The sequence below is a fragment of the Delphinapterus leucas genome, unplaced genomic scaffold (assembly GCF_059928025.1).
Source record: "Delphinapterus leucas isolate spDelLeu-1000000601 "Yukka" unplaced genomic scaffold, BTC_Dleu_Yukka2 spDelLeu_asBTCV2_sq25, whole genome shotgun sequence".
Classification (NCBI taxonomy): domain Eukaryota; kingdom Metazoa; phylum Chordata; class Mammalia; order Artiodactyla; family Monodontidae; genus Delphinapterus; species Delphinapterus leucas.
This window is the reverse complement of record NW_028322234.1, coordinates 8,380,929-8,406,646: the sequence shown is the minus strand read 5'-3', so window position 1 is coordinate 8,406,646 and position 25,718 is coordinate 8,380,929. Positions and strand designations below refer to the sequence as shown.

General features: G+C 51.0%; 1 protein-coding gene and 1 non-coding gene across 10 annotated transcripts in view; one reads left to right on the top strand and one right to left on the bottom strand.

The window, feature by feature from the left end:
• Nucleotides 1–25,718, bottom strand: part of GATAD2A (GATA zinc finger domain containing 2A) — a 98,461-nt gene that overhangs the window by 8,967 nt on the left and 63,776 nt on the right. For 8 of the 9 annotated variants that reach the window (XM_022558255.3, XM_089905331.1, XM_089905332.1 and 5 more), the window contains exons 4-8: nucleotides 4,640–4,772; nucleotides 4,406–4,537; nucleotides 2,470–2,559; nucleotides 1,322–1,453; nucleotides 1,005–1,172 (exon numbers count right to left, since the gene is read on the bottom strand). In XM_022558255.3, coding sequence (XP_022413963.1) covers nucleotides 1,005–1,172; nucleotides 1,322–1,453; nucleotides 2,470–2,559; nucleotides 4,406–4,537; nucleotides 4,640–4,772 — 655 coding nt within the window. The remainder of the gene's footprint in view (nucleotides 1–1,004; nucleotides 1,173–1,321; nucleotides 1,454–2,469; nucleotides 2,560–4,405; nucleotides 4,538–4,639; nucleotides 4,773–25,718) is intronic. The other variant, XM_089905329.1, reaches the window with a different exon arrangement.
• TRNAW-CCA (transfer RNA tryptophan (anticodon CCA)) lies at nucleotides 2,747–2,819 on the top strand. Its single transcript has one exon. It is a non-coding gene; the product is annotated as a tRNA-Trp (tRNA).

The window sequence follows — 25,718 nt, the reverse complement described above, 5'->3', positions numbered from 1 at the left end:
CTTGTATGTAACACATCATGGGGCTCAGGGAGCCCAGGATGGTTGCCCAGACCCCGCCCATGGGGTCTCCACAGCGGAGCAAAACTCCCCACCATAGAGGATGCCATCACAGCACCTTGGCCTGTCTACTCCAGCCTCTGACCAGCCAGTTCCTCCCTGCCCCTTTTGCAGGCTCCCCTGGCCCCACAGGGAGCACAGCCACAGGATCCATCCACCACTGCCTGCCTGGTTCCCATCCTCATGGCACGAGAACAGGGTATGGCACACGGTAGTAATTTGATCCGAGTTTATGGTGTAGATGAAACTGCCTGCCCAGGACGTCCCCATTTGGGTGGCAAGACTGTTCTTGAACCTGACTTTAGAAGAGGCAGGGACGCTGCCCAGAGCCCTGCTGGCCATGATCTTATCTGAGCAAGGTGGGCAAGGATGCACCGTGCCAAAGGAGGAAGAGAAGCTAACTTGCACATCAACAAAAGCCCTTGCAAACCCAGTAATTTCATCTGTCAGTGAGGATCATGCTTCGGCCTGCCCGCCCCTGGTCCCATCTTCCCCACTCTGTTGGGTGGCGACAAACCCTCCCCATTTCAGAGGCTCTGTATGGAGGTGAAGGGATGCGTGGCTAAGAATAGATACCCTGGTGCTGAAAGGACATTTGCAGACCTTCTCCACACGTTTGTGCCTATAGAGGGGGAGGGTGCGGAGCGCTCTGGTGCCCCACCCTGAGCCTTCCCTATGTCAGCTCAGATCTCCACCCCTCCCACTCTCGGCAGCTATCCACCTCTGCTAGATGGCAGTTGGCAACGTAAGACTCCTGCCCACGACTTTCATGCACCAACTAGCTCCAAGGAGCTACAGTAACACCGTCTGCGGGGCTGGATTATCCAAGACCTCACCTGGCTCCAAGGAAGCAGGCAAGTCACGCCAAGCCACCCTGGAGACATGACTGCGTCCCAGGACTGTGGGCCGTCAGAGGGGCAGCTGCGGGGCACACATATGACCCTCACCTGTGGGATGTTGACGAGCAGACTAGTGTTGGGGACGTTGGTGACGCGGATGAGGCCCTGCTGGATGATCCTCTGTCCCTGAATTTGCACACTGGGCACAGATGCCCGGGGAGCCAGGAGGAGCGGTGGCGGCCCTGTGCTGGAATGTTGTCTGATGTTGTGGATCTGCTGTTAGGGTGTAGTGGGGGGAGACAAGTCAACGAGAGGGACGACAGAGGGCGCCACAGGGAAAGAGCCCCCAACCTGAGAACTAGGAAGGCTCATTCTCGAGAGGTGGAGGCTGCCTGGGGCTTCCCTTAAGCCCTCACTCTGCTTACCTGGGCCCCCCTGACGAGTGGGGGCATGACGACCTGTGAGCTCGCCTGTGGCCCTAACTTCGAGGACGTCTGCTGCCCGCCACGGACCAGGGGTGGTGGGATGACACTGCCAGGCATCCGAGTTGAAGAGGTCTGTCAACAACACCAACCCTCAGATCTTACGTGACTTTTTAAACAAACAGGTTTGCTGTTTTTGTAAAAGCACATACTCATTACCCAGAAAAAGGTGGTGGCGGAGAAGGAAGGGCAAGCTTGGACGAAGTGAGAAAGTGGCATGGACATATATGCACTACCAAATGTAAAACAGATAGCTAGTGGGAAGCGGCCGCATAGCACAGGGAGATCAGCTCAGGGCTCTGTGACCACCTAGAGGGGTGGGATAGGGAGAGTGGGAGGGAGACACAAGAGGGAGGGGATATGAGGATATATGTATACATATAGCTGATTCACTCTGTTATACAGCAGGAAGTAACAGCATTGTAAAGCAATTATACTCCAATAAAGATGTTTTTAAAAAAAGATTAAAAGAAAAATTAAAATGTCAAAAAAAAAAGGGTGGTGGCAGAGAAAATAAAAGCTAAAATGCCTATTTATTCAAAACACAAAAGAACCAGGAACAGACTCTGACAAGAGCCACGCCAACCTGGGCTCACTCAGGCTTACTCAGGACTCGGGCCCCACAACAGCAAGAGTCCAGCTAACTGGGACCAGTACCACCCGCCTGCTGGTCTGAGCTGGGGGCTCAGGCCTGTTTGAGGGGAGGTGGGCCCCTGGCCTCTCTGTCCTATGGCTGGAAGTGGGAGACCTGCCCATCTCACCCTGTGGGCAGAGGAGGCTGTGAGCCGGGCTGGGACAAGGCCCCACTGGGCCCTCCAACTGCCCTCAGAGAGTCAGGCAGAAGGGAGCCCAGTCTGCCTAGAACCTTGGTCCTCACTCCAGTCTCTCTAGGGGTGGTCATGGGAGGGGCCCTCCGAGAGTCTGTGTGATTTGTTTATGATGTCAACAGGGGCCTGGGTTGGGTATGGGAACACAAGCATGTTTTATTTTTGGGGCTCCCACCAGAAGGCCTCTAATCAGAAGAAACGAGCGGGCTTTTGCAGAAACTGGATCAGGGCTGCTCAGGAGCATGACGCAGAGGGAACACTGACCTGAAGTGATGGCTTGCCGGAAGGAATGTTCTGGGTGCCCCGTACAAGCGGGGGAGGGGTGGTCACAGAGCTCCCAGTGGAGCCTGCGGGCTGCAAGAGAGCAGGACATGCAGGAGATGAGAGGGCCACCAACCCTGCTCCTCTCACACGTAATTCTGACAGAAGAGCACTGCTCTTCTTCCTCTTCAAAAGGCATCAGGCTCTCAAACGTTCTGCTTCCCGCCTGCCACGTTCCTTGCAGCAGGAACGGACATGTTTGAAACAGATAAAGGGGATTTCCCTGGTGGTCCAGTGGTTAAGACTCCAGGCTCCCAATGCAGGGGGCCCAGGTTCGATCCCTGGTCAGGGAACAAGATCTCGCATGCCGCACCTAAGAGCCCACATGCCACAATGAAGATCCTGCGTGCCGCAACTAAGACCCAGCACAGCCAGATAGATAGATAGATAGGTAGGCAGGTAGGTAAATAAATAAATAAAAATAAACAAACAAACAAAGGACAGATTTTCCAGCACCCTTTACCCCCCCACCCTGGGGGTGCTCGGCATCACTGTGGTTCAGGTGCCATCTCTGCCCTTCAGGGGACAAAAAAGGCTGGTGGTGGAGGCTGAGGTGAAGGACCCCGGGCTTAGGTTAATCCCAACCCTGGTGAGAAAATGTTGGGTCCTGGCACTTTTTTAATTCTTTTTTTCAAAAAAGATTTATTTATTTATTTTTGGCTGCATTGGGTCTTAGCTGCGGCATGCAGGATCTTCGCTGAGGCATGCGGGGTCTTTCATTACGGCCCGGGGGCTTCTCTCTAGTTGTGGCATGTACGTTTTCTCTTCTCTAGTTGTGGCACATGGGGTCCAGAGCGCGTGCGCTCTGTGGTTCGCAGCACGCAGGGTTGAGGCACGCGAGCTCAGCAGTTGTGGTGCACGGGCCTAGTTGCCCCGCTGCATGTGGGATCTTAGTTCCCTGACCAGGGATCAAACCCACGTCCCCTGCATTGCAAGGAGGATTCTTCACCACTGGACCACTGGGGAAGTCCCCAGCCACTTCTTAAAGTCACATATTCCACCAGAGAAGGGACACTGACAGACTTGGCTCACATCATCAATTCTTAAGCAATCAACAAGGAAACAAGTAATGAGCAGGCTCTGTCCATCGGGATATTAACAGATGGCAGGCTTGGTCCACTTGTTTACCAGGTGGGGGTGGGGGCTCAAGCAAATCCCAAGTCAGACCAGTGAGCGTCCCCCTGTCCTGCTCCCTTAAGGGGACACATGTTCTACACACTGTACTGCCTGAAGTGCATTTACTTTCTGGTTCACTAAGAGAGTGGTTAGAATATAAGGAAGGGTAGTTTTGTCACCGACCAGGAAGCTTCCCGGAATGAGACACCAAAAAAGGACAAAACAAACTTGACCTTGCCTTACATGGTAAGGTGCATTTAGAAGCAGCACAAGGAGCCTGAGGCATCAGGGGAGGTTAACAGGAGTAGAAGCTCTGGGGCCGGGCTATGGTGCACCCTGTGGCATTCAGCAATCTGTCCACAAAACCACAGCGGCCCCTGCTGGCCAGAACATTCATCCACAGGGCCGAAGGCCTTTCTGAAAAGGGGTCTGAGACAGAGCTGTGCTTCCAGCATGGTCAAAGATGCCTGCTCTCCATTTCCTTGATGGAGTCTACAGGGAATGAGGTTTACATACTCAGATCCAGAACATACTAGACCAAAACGTACTCTGATATCCTCTAAGCTAAATCCAAAACATGAACTTGAGTCTGCAAATTTCCAATTCAGACCCTGTCCCTATGCCCCTAAGGAAACCTGACCCCTCATGACCAGTCTTTCTGGCTCCTGGGGCAGCAGTGGGCCAAGGAAATGACCATGGCTTTCTGTCCCTGGTTCTAAACGGCTCTCACTGACCACTGAGGAGGGAACAGACGCGCACATACCTTCTGGGTGGTAGTTTCCTTTTGTATTTGACTCTGCCGCAACTTTTTCAATAAAACGAGTTTTGCTTCTTCTAATCTTAACTCTTCTTTTAGTTGCTTAATCATCCTTTCTCGTTCTTCAGGACTGCTTTTCTACAAGGGCAAGAGAACAAGGGTTGAGGGGGAGAGCTGGGGGCCGGCGAACACAGGCTGTTCCACTGCGAGATGGTTCCCCAGCATGGGGACAAGGCTCACCATGAGGGCCTCAGTGCTGGTCTCCTTCAAGGCATCCTCGGTCAGCCCATTCACCCTCGGGCTCGCAGGCTGCTCATTGTCAGAGAGTACGATCACGTCGGGCGAAGGGGCTCTCCTCTCGGACTTCATGTCACTGTGGAACAGGAACAGTCACAGGTTACTACCAGAGCGTCCCGACTGCGCTGGACGGCGTCCCCTAGAGCCCCAACCCCCACACCCCGCAGATGCCTGGATTCAGACGCAGACACAACAAGGTGGCAGCAAGCAGGGCTGCCTCAGCAGACCTCCCCACCACCTGCCCACCCAGGCTGCCTTCTCTCACCGCACTCACCACGGGGCACTCAAATCTTTCAGTTTGCGGCTGAGCCCTTCAAAAGCCGGGACTGTTCTTGGTAACCACTTCTGTGTCCCCCGGGCTGAGGACGCCTACGTGTCTGAAGGTGACACAGTCATTTTGAAAAACACCACGGCTCCTATCTCTACCATGTAGCTCAGTACTGAATAAAAATACTGGGTCCTGAATCTTGGGCCTCTTGCTAGGGCTCCTACCTGCCCGTGTTGGAAGCCACCTGATGGGGCGTCCAGCTCCCACGCAAATCAGCCTTTCTTTGCTAAACCCAGACTTGCTAACAGCCCTCACGCCCGTCCCAGGAGACAGAGGGGCTGATGCACATGTTGCCGGCCTACATTCTAGCTCCCCAGCATGGGGTGCCACCACCTCACAAGGTGGCCAAGGCTGCCTGCTAGATAGTCCTTCCTGGGCTACACGTGGCCTCTTCACCCTGCCAGTGGCAACGTGGCAGTAGTGGCTGCATGTTTTGAAACCGACTGGAACATGGAACACATTTTCTCTCACAGATCTGGGTACTTTCCACCCACCTGATCCGCTCACAAACTAGTTCCCAGCCACCTCTGCCCATTACCCTCTGCCCTCTTACGCCAACCCTACCAGCCAAGTCCCCTAGGACATATATGCACATCTAGTGATGCTGGACTTCTGCTCTGGCATTGCTGACCCCACACATAAGGACCAACAGGTCCCAGAGACGGTGCTTAGTCCCGAACCAAGCAGCTCTGTTTGCTGAGGGCACAACGTAAACTTTCCCTTGAGATATGGCCTCAGCATTTGTGTCGAAGGAATCAAATCCAAGGACTGAATGTGTCCACTAGGTGGCAATGTGGCCCAAAGAACAAACTCGATGAAGTTAACTGGGAGCAACACCTCAAAGTTGTCCCATTCCTGCCGGCTGAGCGGGGACAGAGTTATAGATGGAGGACTGGTGTTTTAACAGCCCACTCAACTGCCCTTTCGACTCCCAGAGTGAACTGTGTCTTCAGGGAAGGATGGGCACAGAGGACCAGATACTGCATTCCCTAACTCCCGTAGCCCCTCAACCCGCAGTGTGCTTCCCCAGGCCCCTCCTAATCCCACCTCCTAGAGCAGCATGGCTGCTGCACCTCAACAATCCCAGACCTGATCTGATTTAACCAGCACAGCTGCTGGATGGTCTTCCAGAAAAGAGACCAGGAGAGTGAACAAAAAAAGGCTTCCATTTCAAGGTACAGAATCCCCTCACTGTGGTTAGCAGCCCACGTTCTCAAGTCCAGAAATTGGCTGGCCATCTATAAAGTAACCCGGGATGTCTCACTAGAGCCTCATCAAACTAAAAACCAATGCAATTCAGGAACCACCACACTTTCAAGTCTCCGTGTCTCCCTGCTGACTGCCAACTCTGCCCAAGATCTACTTTAAAGATGACCTCGGGGGACTTCCCTGGTGGCGCAGTGGTTAAGAATCAGCCTGCCAATGCAGGGGACACGGGTTCGAGCCCCGGTCCAGCAAGTTCCCACGTGCCGCGGAGCAACTAAGCCCATGTGCCACAACGTAGCCCCCGCTCGCCGCAACTGGAGAAAGCCTGCGCACAGCAACGAAGACCCGATGCAGCCAAAAATATTAAAAAAAAGAAAGAAAGAAAAGACCTCGGGGCTCCAATTCCGGGTTCTGTGGACACGCACACAGGCACTAAGCAGACACGAGGCTCCAGCACAGGAGTGCAGCCACTGGTCCCAGCCCAGGTGGGTTCCCAGGCAGCTGGCTACACACAGGCAGAGGAGCAGCCCAGGCAGAACCACGTCTGGAGTTACAAACTACAGGCGCTTCCTGAGCAAGAGCGCTCTGAGACAACGGTAACTTGCAGGGATTTATCACTTTTTATCACCTCAATGAGGATGTGCACGCCTTCCAAAGGTGAGATGTCTAATAAAGCTCAAATTTGCCTGAGGGAAGAGGGTAGGGTTAGGGACTGGGACCATGTTGAAGCTGAAGCTCCCTGAGATGGCCACTCTGACCACAGCACTCCCAGGTCCCATCTTGGACTGAGACTAATCAATAACTCATCCAAGAGATGACATCACCTCCCATCAATGATCACTCAGCATCCCAGCAGCCAGCAGGGAGTGAACTTCCTGTATGCTAATCAGGCCACCAAAAAGTCATGTGACAAAGGCATTTCCCTCTTTGGTCATGTGACCCTTTAACTGTGCCTTCCAACGTGAAAACCATGGCAACAGCCAGTTCTAACCAGTTTGTGACACGCAGGCTTCATTTTGAGAAGTGAGGTAGGGTTCAGGTGCTGTCAGGAAATGGAGGCACCAGCTCACCCTGGGGCTGCCGGGCTGCAGGCATTTCCTGTGTGGTGCCGGCCCGTTCGATTGTTACAGGGACCTGAGTCACCTCTTCCAAACACAGAAGGGTCACCAGCCCCGCTAGTTTCCAAGATGAAAAACTTTCCTAAGTTCAATTTTAAAGCAAAGGTGCTTCAAGTCTCTCATTACTTTCCCAGAGGGTTCTTTTAATTCAGGGAACAGAACACGCATTTGACAAAGGCTCAAAATTATTGTGGGCATTCTTTTTTTAAAACGTATTTTAAATTATAAAACCATTTAGGCCAGGAGAACAAAGCAGAGGAAATCTAGCCGAACATGCCAGGGGAACAGTTGTAGTGGCCAGGTGTACTGCCTCAATCCAGGGCAGCTGCCTGGGCACCAAGTTTATTTAGAAGCTGTATGATTTCAGGGCAAATTCATTAAGCCTATCCTGCCCATCTTGGGAACCCTTATATAAAATATCATGATCAGGGGACTTCCCTGGTGGTCCAGTGGCTAAGACTCCACGCTACCAATGCAGGCGGGCCAGGTTCAATCCCTGGTTAGGGAACTAGATCCCACATGCTGCAACTAAAGATCCCACATGCTGCAACTGAGACCTGGCTCAGCCAAATTTAAAAAAATTATGATCAGAAGAGATTTTACATGACCGACAAAAATCCCTGGAAGCAGGCTAGGCTGTTAGCAAAAATGGTCTCACTACCTCCTCCCCTGTATACTGGTCGTGGCTAAACAGAGTTCTGTTACCTGCCCAGAACTTTCACCAAGTTTCCTAAAGGGAAGGCAGGGATTATAAACTTAACTCATGACAAGATCCCTCCATTCACAGCACCAGACTACCATCCCAGCTGCTAACCAATTAGCGGTCAGTGTGAAGTTAATATTTAGTGTCTCACTGGCCTGTGCCAGGGGAAGCAGTCTCATCAAGGGAATGCAGCTCTGACCTTTGTTGTTCTCAATATGGGCCTGCCTGATGTCTGGGGAAGGCACACTTGATCCACACTCATTCATTTACTCACTCACTCCAATTTGCTGAAAGCCAACCTAAGAAGCAGGTGCTGTGTCAGGTAGTGGGGAGAAACCCCTGGATAAAAGCAGTTCCATCCTTAGGGTCGACCAGGATGGGCAGACACAAAACCAGGAGGGGGAGGGGCAGATGGGAGTGGACCACCACCTGCCTCAGCCCACTGAGCAGCAGAGCAGCTTCACCAAGGCACGTTACTACCCCAGACCTGCTTGATCAAAGCCTGCACTTTTATAAGATCCCTAAGATGCCTGCACACACTAGGGAAGCCGGGGACGAGGGTGGTCCAAATGAGTCCTGGGGACAACAAACTGCTCCTCAGGGCTAACCCAGGGGAGACAAGCAGCGCTGGTGGCCAACTACTCCCTGATAGAACCCTCCCTCTTCCCCTCATCTTTTGGGCCTGGCTGGGCAGGGAGGGGCAGGTGGTTGCTGTTTGCTGGGTATGGCAGGTGCGGGGGAGAGGCTTTTCCAGACCCAGCGCCAGTTTCAGCAAACATTAGTCTTGGCCCCACTAGACCCTCCCCCAGGGCATTCCTCCCTCTAGAGCCCATTCGGCCCTCCCAGGCCCACAGCCTCTCCAGCCCTCAGACCCTGAACTCCAAGTTGCTGCTCACATGTACGTCCTGTCGTGAGCTCCTCCCACCTTCACCACCATCCACTCCAAGGAATGTTCCTCCGTCATATTTCTCATCTCCCTTGTGAGGCCCAACTCACACTTCAAGATGCGCTTCAAACCACCTGTGCCCTCAGTAAAGGCCCCAGCTGGCCAAGCCCTGCCCTGGGACCGTGGTCAGCACTACCCCACTGTGCTCACGGGACCCGCCCCCCCCCAACAGCGTGCATGTCTGGGGCAGCCTTCTTCGCCCTGCCTCTAACTGTCCATCTTGGAGGCAGGAAGCTTAGGGCAAAACTCTGGGAGCTTCCACTCAAGGGCAGCACAAGCCCGAGCAGAGGCACTCCCCTGACAGAGACCAGCTCACTCACCCTCACCTCAGCAAACTATCCAAGAAAGTGCCTTGCCCTCCTACAAGGTGCCATTATGGCAGCCCTGCGCTGGCTCAGTTCACCCTCCCACAGCCTCCCAGGGTAATGCTGTCATTGCGCATTTGATAGGCGGGTTCCCCCACCCAGGGCTGGGGCCAGAGGTCACCACAGGCATAGCAGCCAGGGAGCCATGGTCCCACCTGGAGCCATCTCCACAATGCTGGGGCCCTACAGCTCCCGGTGAGGGCCAGGATGCTCCTAAGGTGGCCTGAGAAGCAAAGGGCTCCCCACCTCCCCAGAGCCAGAGGGACAGGACCCTCCTCCTAGTGCCATGCTGGGTGGTGGACAGGCCACAGGGCTTCCTCCCAGAGCAGGCACTGTGCACCAGGCCTACACACACTGAGGGGAGGGGGAGAGTCACACCCTTACAAAACCTCTCACTTGGTTCTGCCTCTTGCAAGTGAGAAGCCCAGGGTAGGACACTTCCCCCTCTGTGCCCCCCTACAAGGATGGGGACAGTAATTCCTGCCCCACTGGGTGGGGTTTACTGTGTGAGGTGAGACCTCAGTGCCAAGGAGGCTCAGATGCTGTAGGAGGCCATCAGGGCAGTTCGGGCCCCAACCTCTCCTGAGGCAGTAAGGGGCTGCTTGTTGTGAAGGTCAACTCGGCACACAGCAGTCAACTGGGTAACACGTGAATATTCTCAAACCCGGTGAAGACAGAGATTGGGCCTGCTCTGTGGGTGCTCAGATGACACAGCTGGTGTGCACCTACCTCCTCCTCTTCCCTGCACCTAGTTCCAGGATGGCACCTATGAGTTCACAAGGAATCTGCAACGCCTGTAGACTGACCGATCACCTTGCACATGTGAGCAGCTCTTTCCACACGCACACAGATGCTGCACTGGTAAAGGATGTGCAAATTCACTTAAAAGGATTTCTGGGGCTTCCCTGGTGGCGCAGTGGTTGAGAGTCTGCCTGCCAATGCGGGGAACACGGGTTTGTGCCCCGGTCCGGGAGGATCCCACATGCCGTGGAGCGGCTGGGCCCGTAAGCCATGGCCGCTGAGCCTGCGCGTCCAGAGCCTGTGCTCCGCGGCGGGAGAGGCCACAGCAGTGAGAGGCCCGCGTGCCGCAAAAAAAAAAAAAAAAAAAAAAGGATTTCTGAATTCTGTGTCATTATGTCTTGTCAAGCACTAGGCCCTGGAAGTCCAACTCCTAGCCTATGAGTCCAGGACTCAGGTGGATGTTGAGGAGTCCTAATACACCTGGTTGACAAAACCCTGTACAGAGGACCACCGCACTACACCCTTACGAGGCCATCCATTCAGTCCTGAAGAGCACCGTGGAGGTAGCTCATTCCAAGTGATCCATGCCTCCCCATGCTCACGTCCTCGTGTCCGGTCCTATCCCCGGGATCTGGGTTAGTTCTGTGGCTCACTCTCTGAGGCCAGGAGTGAGGAACACAGAGGAAGCAACGATGCGAGCTTTTGAAGCAAGGTCACAGCCTCAAAAGCTTGTGCTTGGGACTTCCCTGGTGGCACAGTGGTTAAGAATCCGCCTGCCAGTGCAGGAGACACAGGTTCAAGCCCTGGTCCGGGAAGGTCCCGCATGCTGCGGAGCAACTAAGCCCGTGCGCCACAACTACTGAGCCTGCGCTCTAGAGCCCGCACGCCACAACTGCTGAGCCCGCACACCTAGAGCCTGTGCTCCGCAACAAGAGAAGCCACTGCAATGAGAAGCCTGCTCACCACAACGAAGAGTAGCCCCTGCTCACCGCAGCTAGAGAAAGCCCACGCGCAGCAACAAAAAGACCCAACGCAGCCAAAAATAAATAAATAAATAAAAACTAATTAATTAAAAAATAATAATTTTAAAAAAGCTTGTGCTTGGGCCCTTGGAACATTTGCTCTGAGAGACCACCCCAGAGTAGGATGCCAAACTAGCTGCTTGCAAAGAGGGTCACAGACACAGACACAGAGATGGGCCCAGCCATCCCACATGAGTAACCAAGCCACTGGGGACACCCAATCCAGCTGACGTGGGACTACAAAGATGAGAACCCAAGAAGCTGCACCCAGCTGGAACCAGCAGACCTGACAGATGATGCTACACCAATACAGTTACTTTAAACCACTAAACTAATGGGGCCGGCAGCCCAGCTCTGCCCCCAGCGAGCTGGCCTACGCCACTATAATGCCATGGCCTCCCTCAGACTCAACAAGGCCACCTACTCTAGAGGCTACAGTACCCTGGGAGAGAGAAGGTGGGAAAGAAAAGGTTTACTCAAGTAACCATCCCTGCTGAACCTCAAATCCCCCCAAAAGGACCAGCAGTACTTCTCTGCACACAGAGGCTGCCCGGGGCAGATGCAGACTTGGGAAGGGATTGGAGCATAGCTCTAAGACTGCCCAGCAGGAGCACAGAGCTGCCCGACAAAGAAAAGGGGGTATATATATAGAAGGTCCCACAGGAGAGGAGGGGGCCATCCTCAGGTCTGGGAGCCACTACCGGCGGCTTCAGGCACTACCGGGAGTGGTGTCTGAGTCAACGCTGGAAAGCAATTCCATATACTTAATCCAATGAGCACTCCCATTTCAGAAACACTTCTAGAAAAGTCCTAAAGAGAGAAAAATAAGACGTTTATCACCAGTTCCCAGGTTAGTCCTACTACCTGGTAACATTTCACTGGCAGTTCCCAGTTGCATATTGGGCATCTCCGCAGACACACACCACTGGGATCTTTTACAGCCGTTTGGGCATGGGAGCTGCTCACTGGGAACCCATGACACCCCACCCTCCTTTCCCAAGGGGCCCCATCCATTCAGACACACCCGATGTGATTAGGAACCGCTGCATGCAGACACAGGTGCGCCCTAAAGCCGAACACTTGCTTGCCCTTGGGGTTGGTAGGCACTGACGGGTGCCTGGTCCCTGCCGCGCCCCCCAGAGCCCACCTGCTTCCCACCAGCCCCAGCCCCTCAGCTCCCTCGGCTCCCTGGGCTCCCCTGCGCAATTCCCCCAATTCCCCCTCGACTCCCTTCTTGGCATCCATTACCACTTCTCCCAGCACTGTAACTTGACACCCTGTTGGCTGGGATGTCAAGACAAAAGCCCAGAGCCTGCTTTGTGGGGGCCAGGAAGTCAGAATACATTTTGCTTCTAGGCCACAGAGGCCGTGGAGGTGAGCAGCTGGGACAGGATTTTTGAAACCCAGCCATAGTTCTTCCTGGAGACTCCAGGTCCGGCTATCTCTCTGGGACTCCATTATGACCCACCCTGCCATGGCAACAGCCGAACATCTCGGAAGAAAGGAAGAGAGCAAGTGTGACCAGGGTCTGGTCCCGAGAGCCCATCCCCCAACCAGGGCCCCCAGCACAGAGGCGGGCAGTCCCAGGGCAGAGGCAGCTGCAGTGGAAGAGCACTGTGCCATCAGCAAGGCCAGGAGGCATCCAGCCTGTCCTGCTGGGGATCCTTCTAGGAACACAGGAGCCCCTAGAAGTCACACAGCCTGGCTAGGGAGACCTAGAGGACCTCACTGGGACTGGAAGCAGGGATAGGGGCCAGTTTTGGGGGCATGCAGAGTCGATGGAGAAACATGCCAAGAATGGGCAGAAGGGAGTGTCCCCTGGGCCAGCAACTGGCAGTGGCCCCACAAAAAGACCCTGACATCAAATGGCAATGGGACAGCCTGCAGGGCCAGCACCCACCCAAGGAGGTCACTGCAGCATGACCCTGCCAGCAGGCAACATGTTCCAGTCAGGTCACCACCAGGAAGGCTAAATCCGATTCAGCACGCTCTCTGCTCAGAAATTTGGAAAGGGGCACTTATTAGAAATGACCATAGTCAGAACTGAAGTGCTGACTTATGTCAGATTTGGGAAAATCACCCAGGACATTTGCTGACCCTTTTTGATGGCCATCCCTGTGCCAACCACCAAGATGCATGCTTCCATGTGATCGTCTCAACTGCTCAACTGTCACCCACATCCACAGGTGCGGAAAGAGTCTTAAGAGAGTGATTTCCTGAGGTCACAAACCCATGGCCTGCGGATAACCTGGGCCCACAGCAGGCCCAGCCTCCTATGGACCCCTGGCAGGCCTGGTCAACTCTGGCACGCCAAGGTCTGCCAGGTGTACTCCACAGTGCACTGGGACCTGGGCCTCCTGTCCTAGTCAGACCAGCTGGGCACCCATAGCCTGAAGGGGGCTAAATGGCATCCCAAAAAGGAGGTGCAGGGCAGGAAAGGGTAGGTCTCACGTAACTGTCAACTGAGGCCTCTAACTCGGGTTATCAAATACCATTTTTGGACTAGGTTAAAAAGGGGAAAATATTTTTATTTATACTTGAAGGATGCTGGATAGCCACCAGCATCTGCATGCCAAGTCTCTGAGGTGATAAAGAGATGACAGTGCGAGGACATGGATGTGGTCCTTGGACTTGACTGGGAAACAACTCTTACTACACATGGACCGCTACCTGCTTGAGGAAGCTGCGTGGGGTTTCAGCACTCGGGAATTCAGGCTTCCAAAGGGCCTGGGCCTGGGGAATTAAGGTAAAAGGAGTGTGGGACCCCTCTGCTGGTCACAGCACTATCGCTAGCATCGCCTATTTGCTCTGTCACCGTACCCGCATGCCAGGCCAACGTTCCTCCAGGGAGAAACTCAGGAGCACGCTGCAGCACGAAGGGACTCCCTACACCAGATGAACCCAAACACACCTCCTGGGATGCCAGCTTCCTCACCGACTCACAGCAAGTCAGCTGTGTGCAGATGAAACCACACTCGAGAAACAAACACTGTTTTCCAGCTTGCAATGACCACAAACTCTTGTGATAAACAGAAAGTGCTCTATTTGCCTGGAACTTTCTGGCCCCCTCTTAAATATCTGTGTTTCAAACTGCTGGGTCCTGCCCCTCCACGCCCTGGCAAATCCCAGGGGATGTCCTCCCAGCACGGCTCAGGTGTCCCCCACCCACCCCACCTGACCTGCTCCAGCTGCTCTAAGCAAAGCAGCTGTGAGACTCCGCCCAGGTCAGCCATGAGGACTCTGGGGGGCTGGGCACTCGTCAGTGGCTCCTGGGACCTGGCCCAGTCACCAAACCTCAAAGAGCTTCAGTTTCTTCATCTGCAGAATGGGATGTCACTGACCATGAGAGGATGCTGTGAATGGTAAAGGGCACAGAAAGTGCATCTAGTCAACGGATGATGACCCCACCTCTCTTCCCCATCTTTGCAGAACATAGTAATGTGCACACTCAGGGCAGCCCCCATCACCTTTTCTGCTATAATTTAGCTCTGAATTGATTCATCTGGCCACCTTCCCTGCAATCCGAGGTCTCTGGGGACAAGATCCCAGGCTGAGGGCTTCTCTTCCTCTCACTGTCTGACCCCATCAGGCCATTAACCACTGTCCTGCCTGAGATGTGAGCTCAGAGTCCTGCCAGGCATCCCTGCTTGTGCCCACTGTGGACAGCCTGCCTGCGGTCCTCCCAGAGTGGTCCTCAGGACCCCTTCAGGGGCTCTGCCAGGCTGCTGTAACATCAAGATGACATTTGCCTTTTTCACCAAGTCAGGAGAGCTGCACCAAACTGTGCCAAGACTCACGGTGTCATCACGCTGTAGGCAACGCCCTGCATGAAGTACAAGCTATTGATTTTATTAAAACTCAAGCATTTGAGAACATGTCTTTTTAATATTCTGTGACAAGATAAAGCACTCCTGTTGCATACAGAAGCAGAACAGATAAGCAGGAAAAAAATCACACGTTTGAGCGTTCATGATGCTTGAAGGAAGGTCGGACAGACATACTGTGGTTATTCAGACTTGGGTGTCTGGCACACACTTTCCCCAAAATGGTCAAAGCAAAGCCTGTTCACTTCAAGGAAAACATCCGATAATATGTCACTAATGATAATGTCTGAGCTTCCAACAAGCAAAATGTAGAATTTTGGAAAATTTGTGAGCCCAAGAGCTTCCCAACAGATCGGATAGTTAACTAATCTGATTCCGCGATACTGTAAAATGAAATATATCAGTATTTGAAAGATCTCTGTAACTCAGTAAACTAATATTTTCTAATGTTCGATGGTATTACAAACTCAAACATGAGTAAAAGATCATTCAGGGAGAGAAAAAACAAATCTAGGCAGAAGAACCCAAAATAATTTGTGTAGACGCTCCACTCTCAAGGTGGAGCATGACTCCGCATCCCTTTCCTTAGGTGTGAGCTGACTTCCTTCCAAAGGGCACAGCATGGAAAGGGAGAAGGAAAGTAACTTTACAGTGAAGACACCTGACATACACCCAGGTGATCAAGGTGTGACAAGTCACACTGATGGCACGTGCCCTGGACACATGTGTGATGAGAAGAGCACTTCCCCCTGAGGTCCTCCTCTCCAAAACCCAGTCCAACCATGAGAAAAACACCAGACAATTCCAACTGAGGGCCATTCGACAGAACACCTAACTCCAAACTGTCAAGGTCGTCAAAACCAAGAAAGTCTGAGAAACTGTCTCAGCCCAGAGAAGCCTAGAGACATAACGACAAAATGTCATGTGGGATCCTGGAACAGAAAAGGTATGTAAAAAAACAGGAAATCTGAATAGACAATATAGACTTTGGTTAATAGTAATTACTCGTGACAAATGTTCCACAGTAATCTGTTAACAATGAGGGAGACTGGGAAAGGGTGTGCAGGAACGATCTTCGCAAACTTTCTGTAAATCTAAAACAATCCTAAAATTTTTTTTTAAATTCTTCTGTTCAGGGACTTCCCTGGTGGCGCAGTGGTTAAGAGTCTGCCTGCCAATGCAGGGGACACGGGGTCGAGCCCTGGTCCGGGAAGATCCCACATGCCACGGAGTAACTAAGCCCGCCATAACCACTGGGCCTGAGCTCTAGAGCCCGCCAGCCAACTACTGAGCCTGTGTGCCACAACTACTGAAACCCGCACACCTAGAGCCCGTGCTCCACAACGAGAAGCCACCGCAGTGAGAAGCCCGCACACCTCAACAAAGAGTAGCCCCCGCTCGCCGCAACTAGAGAAAGCCCACGTGCAGCAATGAAGACCCAATGCAGCCAAAGATAAATTAATTAAAATAAATAAAGTTAAAATGATACTTAAAAAAAAATTGTTCTGTTCAAGGTGCAAGAGAGACTGACAGATTTTAATGTAACTGAGTACAAAAACTTCACTGATAATCGAGGTTTCAGAGTCTACAGTGCAACTAACCATTAGGAATGGCCACTCTGTGTTTTGGTGTCGTATTAAAGGAAGAAACACACAATTATCCAAGACTAACCAAATACTCCTCCCTGCTCAAACTGCTTCTCTGTGTCAGGCTGGATTTTCTTCACATGCTTCATCCCTAAAAACTTATCACAAGAGACTGGATGAAGAAGCAGATATGAGAATCCAGGTGTCTACTTATTAAAGAGATCTGCAAAACAGTTATTTTTTTTATAAGCAATGTTCTTTATGTTAACATGTAATGGGTTTATTATCGTCAACTTTAAATAAATAAGTTATTTTCAGATTTTCTAACACAGTAAATGTCAACATATTTTCCACACGACCAAAGGTTCTCTGGGGTCCAGAGATGGAAAAGGGGCTGCACCAGTGCTTTCGGCAAAGGGTTTCCTGTCCCCATCACAGATGCCAGTCTGAGCAAAGGTTCCCAAGTGCAGTCCTCCTGACATACCGCAATCCACGTGGTTTTTTCATGCTGCCAAAGTTGTGTTTTGAAAAGCAAGACGTACTAAAAATTTAATAGGACTCACCACACATATACACCGTAATTTCCCTATAAAACCTATTCAATTATAAGACAACAAAATTTGGTAACCCTGTTCCTGTGGCCTTAAAAAGCGGCAACTGTACAGGCCCCACAGTTACCCAGTTCACAGAGAACTTGCCACTGCCCAGGGCAGCTTGGACACCCTGCATCTGCAGATGGGCAGGCCAAGCACAGACTTCCCGTAGAGGCAGGTCAGGCACCCCAGGCCCCCAACGCCAGGAAACTATCCTGCATCTCATGCCCCACTCCCCCCTTATGCCGCACTGCAGGCAAAGGCATCTCCTCCCTCCTCCAGCATGTCTACCTCTGTTCTCACATGCAGGCATCCAGCAAACTTCCAAGCTCCACCCACATCCAGAGCATCAACTCTCCCTGCTCCAGAGGGTGGTCCATGGGCTGCATTTCCCAGCCTGACATCCGGCTCTGCTCCCACCGCCATGGGTCTTCTCAGGCCCTGACTCCAGGCAAGCACAATGGCTCCAGGGAGCTAGCTGGATGCCCGAGCACCCCTATTTCTGGGCCGTGAGCTCCCCAGGACATGCCACCTGGACTGCTCTTTCCCACAGTGCCCACAGATACCACACGTGCCTGGATTGGTTGTTCTCTTTAAAGCACTGTTGTGTTAAAGCTGCTTTTGAAAGCTATCAAGGGCCTGCTTTAAGGAACTCTGCATGTCACCAGATTTCAGTGCCCCCTAAGACCTGAAGCTTTTCAATGTGATTACATCACAACTATTTTTAAGATTTAAGCTCTAAAAATAAGCACTCTTATGGCTTGGGATCCAAGGAAGGGGACACACAGTAACGTCTGGTATGTCTCCCATCTCTCCACCCATCAGACGCTCCCCACCTCCTTCGCACTCCCCGCCTCCCCCAGGCGGGCCCATCCACAGAGCTGGATCAGCCGCAGGGAACTCAGCTCCCCTCTCCCTCATTCTTGGACACCTGTGAGTCCCAAGTCTCCTTTCCATCAGCGCTGTGACAAACCTTACTGGACTATGCCTCACTTCAGAGGAGATGGTGGGCTCCAAGGGTGGGGTGAACTGTCCTGGGCTACACAGGGGTGTGAGTGAAATTGAGCCGTCAGACCCCACATTCTTTTTTTAACCACCTGCTATCCCTCACTCCCTTTCAGGCTCACAAATTACAATTCGAGTGCTCATCTTCTTGAGGAAAAAACCCAGAAATCTCTTGCAATCAGGCCAGCTCTCTTTTTCCTCCAGGGCACATTCTGCTAACTGAGAAAATACTCCTCTCCTGGTATAAATCCTGCTTGCCCCACCTGGGGTGACACACGGTATGTGTGGGAAGTGCTGGGTATTCACTCCTGCTTCTACCTGTTCTACAAACAGAGCTCCCTTCATCCTTCTTCTCCACCAGGTTAGGTGGCCATGAGGGACAGGATGGGATCCCTCAGGCCAGTGCACTCGCCATCCCCACCCCCAGCGTTGGTTATCGTTCCGGTACACCTGCTCTCCTCATGTCAGAGAAACTGTAAGATAAAAAGCAGTGTATATAAAAGCAGAGCCTCCATGGCCAGAGACCCTCCCTCATGCACCACTATAGGTAGAATGTTTAGACCCACTACAGCAGTGAGGGCATTGCCTGTCAGCATGTGGCAAAGCACCAGCAGGAATACATACCATAAGAGGATATCAGAAACTGCAATTGCAGAATTATACTGAATAATTTCAAAATAAGGAAATGATCTGCTTAATCTGCCAATCTGCTTAACTCACACATGTGTGAAGAGAAGAGTTCCTGACTGTTAAACAAACAAGTGCTTACAGCTACTATCCTGATGACTGTAGACGGTGGCTTGCTGGTTCCCGTCAGGGCAGCCACACAGTAATATCCCCAGAAGGCTGGCACTATCCAGTGAGAAACCATCCCCTCCAAGGCCAGAGGAGGGCGCCGTAAGGGCAACAGGGAAGTGGCAAAACTGTGGAGCTCCTTACCTGTCACCAGGCTGGCTCACAATATGCCCCATGTGAACTAGGTCACTCTAAGAGTTAGAAACAGGGCACCCAGAGTCTGTCACTCTGCCATCCAAAAATAATCTAATGATTTTCAGAAGTACAGGTGAACCCCTCAAAGTACAATTATTACAAACCTGGGATAAGATAACGGCCCAGAATAAAGACAGGTGGACAGAGGAGAACCGGGATGAGGAGCCCCAAGGGAAGGGGAGAGGCAGCGAATGAGGAGATGGAGAGAAGTCACAGAGGTTTGGAGAGGTGGCAGCTGAGGCAGGGGAATCCAGAACGAAGAACCGATTTCTGAAGGAACGTACCTCTCAGTTCAGCTCTTACGTGCTGAAATGCAAGCAGGCTATGGATTTCTAGTTGGAACTGATGGAGCTGCTCCCCAAGGCTGCTTGGCCCCTCCTGGAAGCCACCCAGCCGCAGACAGAGAACTAGCAAGTGAAAGGCCAGCCCACAACAGGTGCTGGGGAGGGGCTGGGCTCCCCAAGAGCCTCCCACAGAGTGCCAGAGCCCCCCCCAACACACTGAGGGAAGTAATCATCACACAGAAGGAACAGGCTCCTGGCTGCGTGACTTCCGAAGCTCTCACACTGGGTGGGGGGGGGGCTGTCAATCGCTGGCGACTATAGGAGGAGCCAGGGTGAGGGCCACAATCACACTCACTCAGGCTGTGAGAGAACCAGAGCCCTTTCCAGAGCCATCACGCCCACAGTTGTGTAACATTCCCCTGAATCACTCAAGGACGCACATTCCAGCAGACAGCTGGCCGGTGGGTCAGGCACAGCTGCAGTGGAGCATGGTGGGGAGAACAGGGTAGGAGGGGGGCTCGCGTCTGCACATCGCTGGCCTCACCCTCTGTCATGGAAGGGAGAGGGCTGATGGTCACACAAGCAGGCCAGGACCTGGACTCAGACCTCTCTGAAGACTCCATGGCTAAAACTGTAAAGCCTGACAACACCAAGTGAGGATTAAGTTAGCTGGACCTCCACGCCTGTGAGAGTAAAACCACCCAGACATTTTGGGGGAAAGGCACGGCAGTTTCTTTAAAACAGCTCAATACCCACCTACCCTGTGACCCCAGCAATTTGACCCCTAGGTATTTAGCAAGAGAAATGATGATCGATGTCCACGCGAAAGACTTCTACAGGAATGATCACAGCACCCCAAACTGGAGACTGCCCAGTATTGGTGGACAGGCGAGTGGACGACTATGCATATCCACGCGGGAGTCCCTCAGCAAAATGCTGATACACACAACAGAGATGAATCCCAATCACGTGGAGTGAGAGAAGCCAGACCCCACCAAGCACATACTCTATGATTCCATTTCTAGGAAGTTTGAGAAGAGGCAAGATTGGTGGAGAGTGGGAGAATACACCCAGTCAGAGAGTGCAGGAAATGTATGGATGGCTCCAGGGCACTTTCTGGGGTGATAAGGTTCTGTATCTCGATAAGGCTTTGAACTACACAGGTGGATACATGTGTGAAAACCGCAGCAAGAGAGGCATACACGGCAGGCACCAGCAGTACTTCCTGGCAGGGCAATGCAACCCCGGGTTTACTGTATCCTTCTTCTCCCAAAGGCCGCTTGTAAAGCATGTCCACCCAAACAAGGACTCTATAACTTGTGGAGTCATCTTGGAAACGTTAAGTGATGCACATACCTTTTCCTGTGGACTCCATTTCTACACACAACAGAACAAAACAAGGCCATCCACACAATCCAACATTACAGATGACAGGCGGAAGCACTATCATGTTACTTTCAGGTTCATTTTCACTTTGGAAGAGGACTCGGGCATTAACATGGGTGTGGATGACATGCCCCACTCACCACACTCACCACTGTGGGTGGCCAAGCCCTGTCTTAATAGCAAATGATCTGCCATTGAGAATCCTAACTTCTATACAGAGTGTCGCCCTCCACTACCAAAGTCCGAAAAGAAAGATGGGGCAGTGATTCTGTCATCAAGGATACCGGCTTCAACAAAGGTGCCCTGCTTTTGCAGCCTTGGTAAACAGAGGGTGTACTTCTGGTGCATTTTACAGTCTGTTAAACCTTGCAAGAAGGCAGAAAGCCAGAAAAACTAAAGCCAAGAACAGCTCTAATGGCTCAGGTGCTACTGCCAGCTCCCAATAGGCCACAGGCCCCCTCAGTAGGGATAAGAACACACATCAGAGTCCTTCCCACCCACACCATGGGGCAGAGCATTGGTCCAAGTAAAGCCCTGCCCCACAGCAAAAGAGACACACGATGCAAAGCAGGGAAGGAAGAGGTGTCAGACAGCTGCCTGAAGACCACGCACACCAATGGAAGCCAGGGAGACACAGTCACCATGACACCTGCCCCACACATCCACACAAGACCCACATGGCTGGCTGTCGAGCAGCAGAAACGGGGCTCCAAGTCTGCCCCTGCCCTGCCCGTGAGACCCTGGGAGCCCAGCCTTGTTTCCTCCCAGGTAAAATGAGGAAATAGAGATGGACTGCTTAGGCATCCAGTGACTTCCATCCCTAGTGAGCCACACCCCTAAAGTCGAGGCTCCCCAACACCTCTGCATATTCTTTCAAGATCCAGTACCCTAAAAACAGCTAAGTCAGATCCTGTCCCATCATTTCTGCCCCCAGGGACGAGCATGGTATCTGCCACAGACAATCCAGGGAGAGTTGGCGCCTCAGAAAAAGGCACACAAAAAAACATTTTCAGTGAAGTATGGGGGTGGCTAATCATGAAGTTCCCACCCCACACAGGCCCAGGGCAACCAAGGGACCCAGCCCTAACCTTTCAGGTGCAGAACCTCTGGAGAACAGGCTCATGTTTTACTCAGTTAAATGTTCCTCTACCCAAGAGGGGAAAAACAAAGCTCTTTTCACCTGTGTGTGGCCTAGACTATTTTTGAAGATCAACAATTTGTGACAGAGAGAGAGTCTCCTCTATAGGAAAGTGCAGGAGTGGAATCTATTTATCTCAGAAACAAAACAGAGAACCCAAAACAGCTTCTTCTGCCTGTCCCAGCTCCAGACCTCATCCAGCAGTCCAGACTTGGGGTACAGGGAGGGCAGCACATGCTCATGAGCTTTGGGTTGGCCTCACAAGACCAACAAGATCAACCTCCAGCTCTGCGGGGTTTTGTTTTTCCATGAGCACACTGACGGATGCCAGAACGGAAACCAAACTATTTTAACCTCATTTATATTTTTTAACATCCATATTGAGGTATAATTTACATACCACAAAATTCATCCATTTTAAGAGTATAATTCAGTGATTTTTTAGTAAATTTAGAGTTGTGCAACCATCCCTACAATCCAATTTTAGAACACTTCCATCACCCCAAAACGTTCTCTTGTGCCTGTGAACAGTTAATCACTGCCCTCACCCACCCCCAACCCCTGCCTCAGACCACCATCTGAATGCTCTCTGTCTCTGTAAGTTTGCTTTTTCGGACACTCCCTGTAGATGAAATTATACAATACATAGTCTCTGGGTCTGGTGCCTCCCCCTCGGCACGGTGAGCCTGAGCCTCATCCATGGTGCAGCACAAATTGGCAACTCGCTTCTTTAAAGTCGCTGATTAGTAATCCACTGCATGGATACAGCACATTTTGTTTATCCGTGGCCTTCTGGATTGTTTCCACCTTTCTGCCTATTGTGAATCATGCTGCTATGGACACCCATGTACCTGTCTTTATGTGGACACGCTTTCATTTCTCTCAGGTACATTCCTTGGACAGACTGCTGGGTCATGTGGTAAGTTCATGTCTAACTTTCTAAGAAACTGACAAACTGTTTATGCCATTTTACATTCCCACCAGCAATGTATCAGGGTTCCAGTCTCTCCACGTCCTCGCCAACACTTGTTATCGTCCTTTTTTTTTTTTAAGAGCTTTTATTTATTTATTTGGCCGTGCTGTACGGCATGCGGGATCTTGGTTCCCTGACCAGGGATCAAACCCATGCCCTCTGCAGTGGAAGCGTGGAGTCTAAACCACCGGACCACCAGGGAAGTCCTTTGTCTTTTTTATTACAGCTACTCCTGAGACTTGTTTTACGGCCTAGCATATGGTCCTCTCTGGAGAATGTTCCATGTGCACATGAGATGTATTCTATAGATGCCCTTTAGCCAAACAGATCAATAGTGCTCTTCGAGTCTTCTAGAATCTTGCCAATTTTCTGTTTAGTTGCTCTACCAATTATTGAGAGAGGAGTACTGAAATCTCTCTTTCTTTTTTTTTTTTTTGCGGTACGCGGGCCTCTCACTGTTGTGGCCTCTCCCGTTGTGGAGCACAGGTTTTGGACGTGCAGGCTCAGCAGCCATGGCTCACGGGCCTAGCCGCTCCGCGGCATGTGGGATCTTCCCAGACCGGGGCACAAACCCGTGTCCCCTGCGTTGGCAGGCGGACTCTCAACCACTGTGCCACCAGGGAAGCCCCTGAAATCTCTTAACTATAATTTATGAACTGTCTACTTCTCTTAGCAATTCTATCAGTTTATGCCTCAGATATTTTGGGATTCTGTTGTTAGGTACATACACATTTGTTACTGGTATATCTTCCCATGTACTGTTAAAAAATGTCCCTCTTTGGCTCTAGGAATATTTTTTTGTCTTAAAGTCAATTTTATCTGATATTAATATAGTCATTCTAGTTTTCTTATGGTTACTTATGGTATATCTTTCCTCATCCTTTTACCTAAGGATCTAATGGTTGTCTCTTATAGACAATATATAATTAGGGGGGCTTCCCTGGTGGCGCAATGGTTGAGAGTCCACCTGCCAATGGCGGCTGGGCCCGTGAGCCATGGCTGCTGAGCCTGCGCGTCTGGAGCCTGTGCTCCGCAACGGGAGAGACCACAACAGTGAGAGGCCTGCGTACCGCAAAAAAGAAAAAAAAGAAAAAAAAAAAAAATATATATATATATAATTAGGCTGGATCTTGACTTTTTTATCTGCTCTGACAATCTCTGCCTTTTGATTGGGGTGTTTAGACTACTCACATTAGATGCAATTATTGATCTGGTTGGATTTACATTTATCACTTAGCTGTTTTCTACATGTCTTCCTTCTTTTTTGTTCTTCTGTTCCTCATTGACTGCTTTCTTTTGTGTTAAATATTTAATGTACCACAATTCTTCTGTTGATTTTTTAAAACTATATTTTAAAGTTATTTTCTTAATAGTTGCTCTAGGGATTACAATAAGCATTTTATTAACAATACAGTCTGCTTCAGATTAACACTAACCTGATCCCGGTAAAATATAGAAACTCTACTCCAATACAGCTCCATTTCATTCCTCCTGTTTTGTACTGTTGTTGACCCGTATATCACGTGTCTATATATGTTATAAATACGACAGATTGTTATATGCCTTTGGTCAACTGCCAAAGAGCTATGGTTGTTTTTGTCAATTCTATCCAGTGTTATGGTTAATGCTTCATATGATGTTATGTCTTTTAACTAAGAAGAAATGAGAAAAAAATGTCTTTTCTATTAGCCCACATATTTACCATTTCCAGTGCTCTTTATTTCTTCCTGTGAATGTACGTTACCAACATGTCACTTCCTTTCAGCCTGAAGAACCAGCAGGTCTGCCAGCAACAAATCCTCTCAGTCTTTGTTTATCTGAGAATCTTTTTGCTTTCGTTTCTGAAGGAGAGTTCTGATGCACTGAGAATTCTGGGTTGACAATTTTCTTCTTTGAGTACTTTGAATGCCATTCAGTTCCCTTTTGGTTTCCATTTGAATGTCTCAGGTGAGAAGTCAGCTGTTAATTATATTAATGCTTCCCCTGTATGTGATGAGTTGTTTTTCTCTTGCTACTTTCAAGATTTTCCCTTTTTCTCTGGGTTGTAACAGTTTGACTCTGATGTGTCTAGGTATAGATCTCTTTGTATTTATGCTACTTGAGATTTGTTAAGCTTCTTGGATAAGCTTCTGCTCAAATACATGTTTGGCCATTCTTTCTTCAAATTGTTTTTCTGTCTTGACCCCAAACATGTCTGCAACCTTGGGCTAATACAGCCACTGTCCCTCCCCACCTACCCATCTCCAAAACTGTCACTTTAACCAACAAGGCCATGGGCAGGGCTGTTGCCCACCACTCTAAATTGAGTGAGCCCCTTCTCACCCCTGCAGAGAAGCTGTTGGTCCTTACAGCCTGCACTGGCTAGGCAGAACTTCCCTACCAAGAGAGCTGGGGAGAGGGCATGAGAGGAGCCCCAGGTCAAATGCCACATATTCTCACCATTTTTACCCAGAGTTCAGCAGTTTCTTAAGCACAAACACTTCGCAGATTGTTGTGTGCTTCTGGTCAATTTCCAGAGTGTTGAAATGGCTGATTTTGGGGGGTCAATTCTGTGCTGCTTCGTAGTTGTTTTTTTGGGGAAAGGATTTGACAGTTTCTCCTCATTCAATCACTGCTGGAAGCTGCCCTCCAGCCCTGATTTATTTTGAAAATAAAACACACACACATTGGGAGACTAAGTCAGAAAAAATGCCAAAGAGAGATGAAGAGGGGAACTGCAGAGAAGGAGAGAACTGATCCTACCATTTTATCGATATCCGCATACTCTAAATCTCCCCAATGTCGCTTAAAAAAAAAAAAAAAAAGTTGTATCTT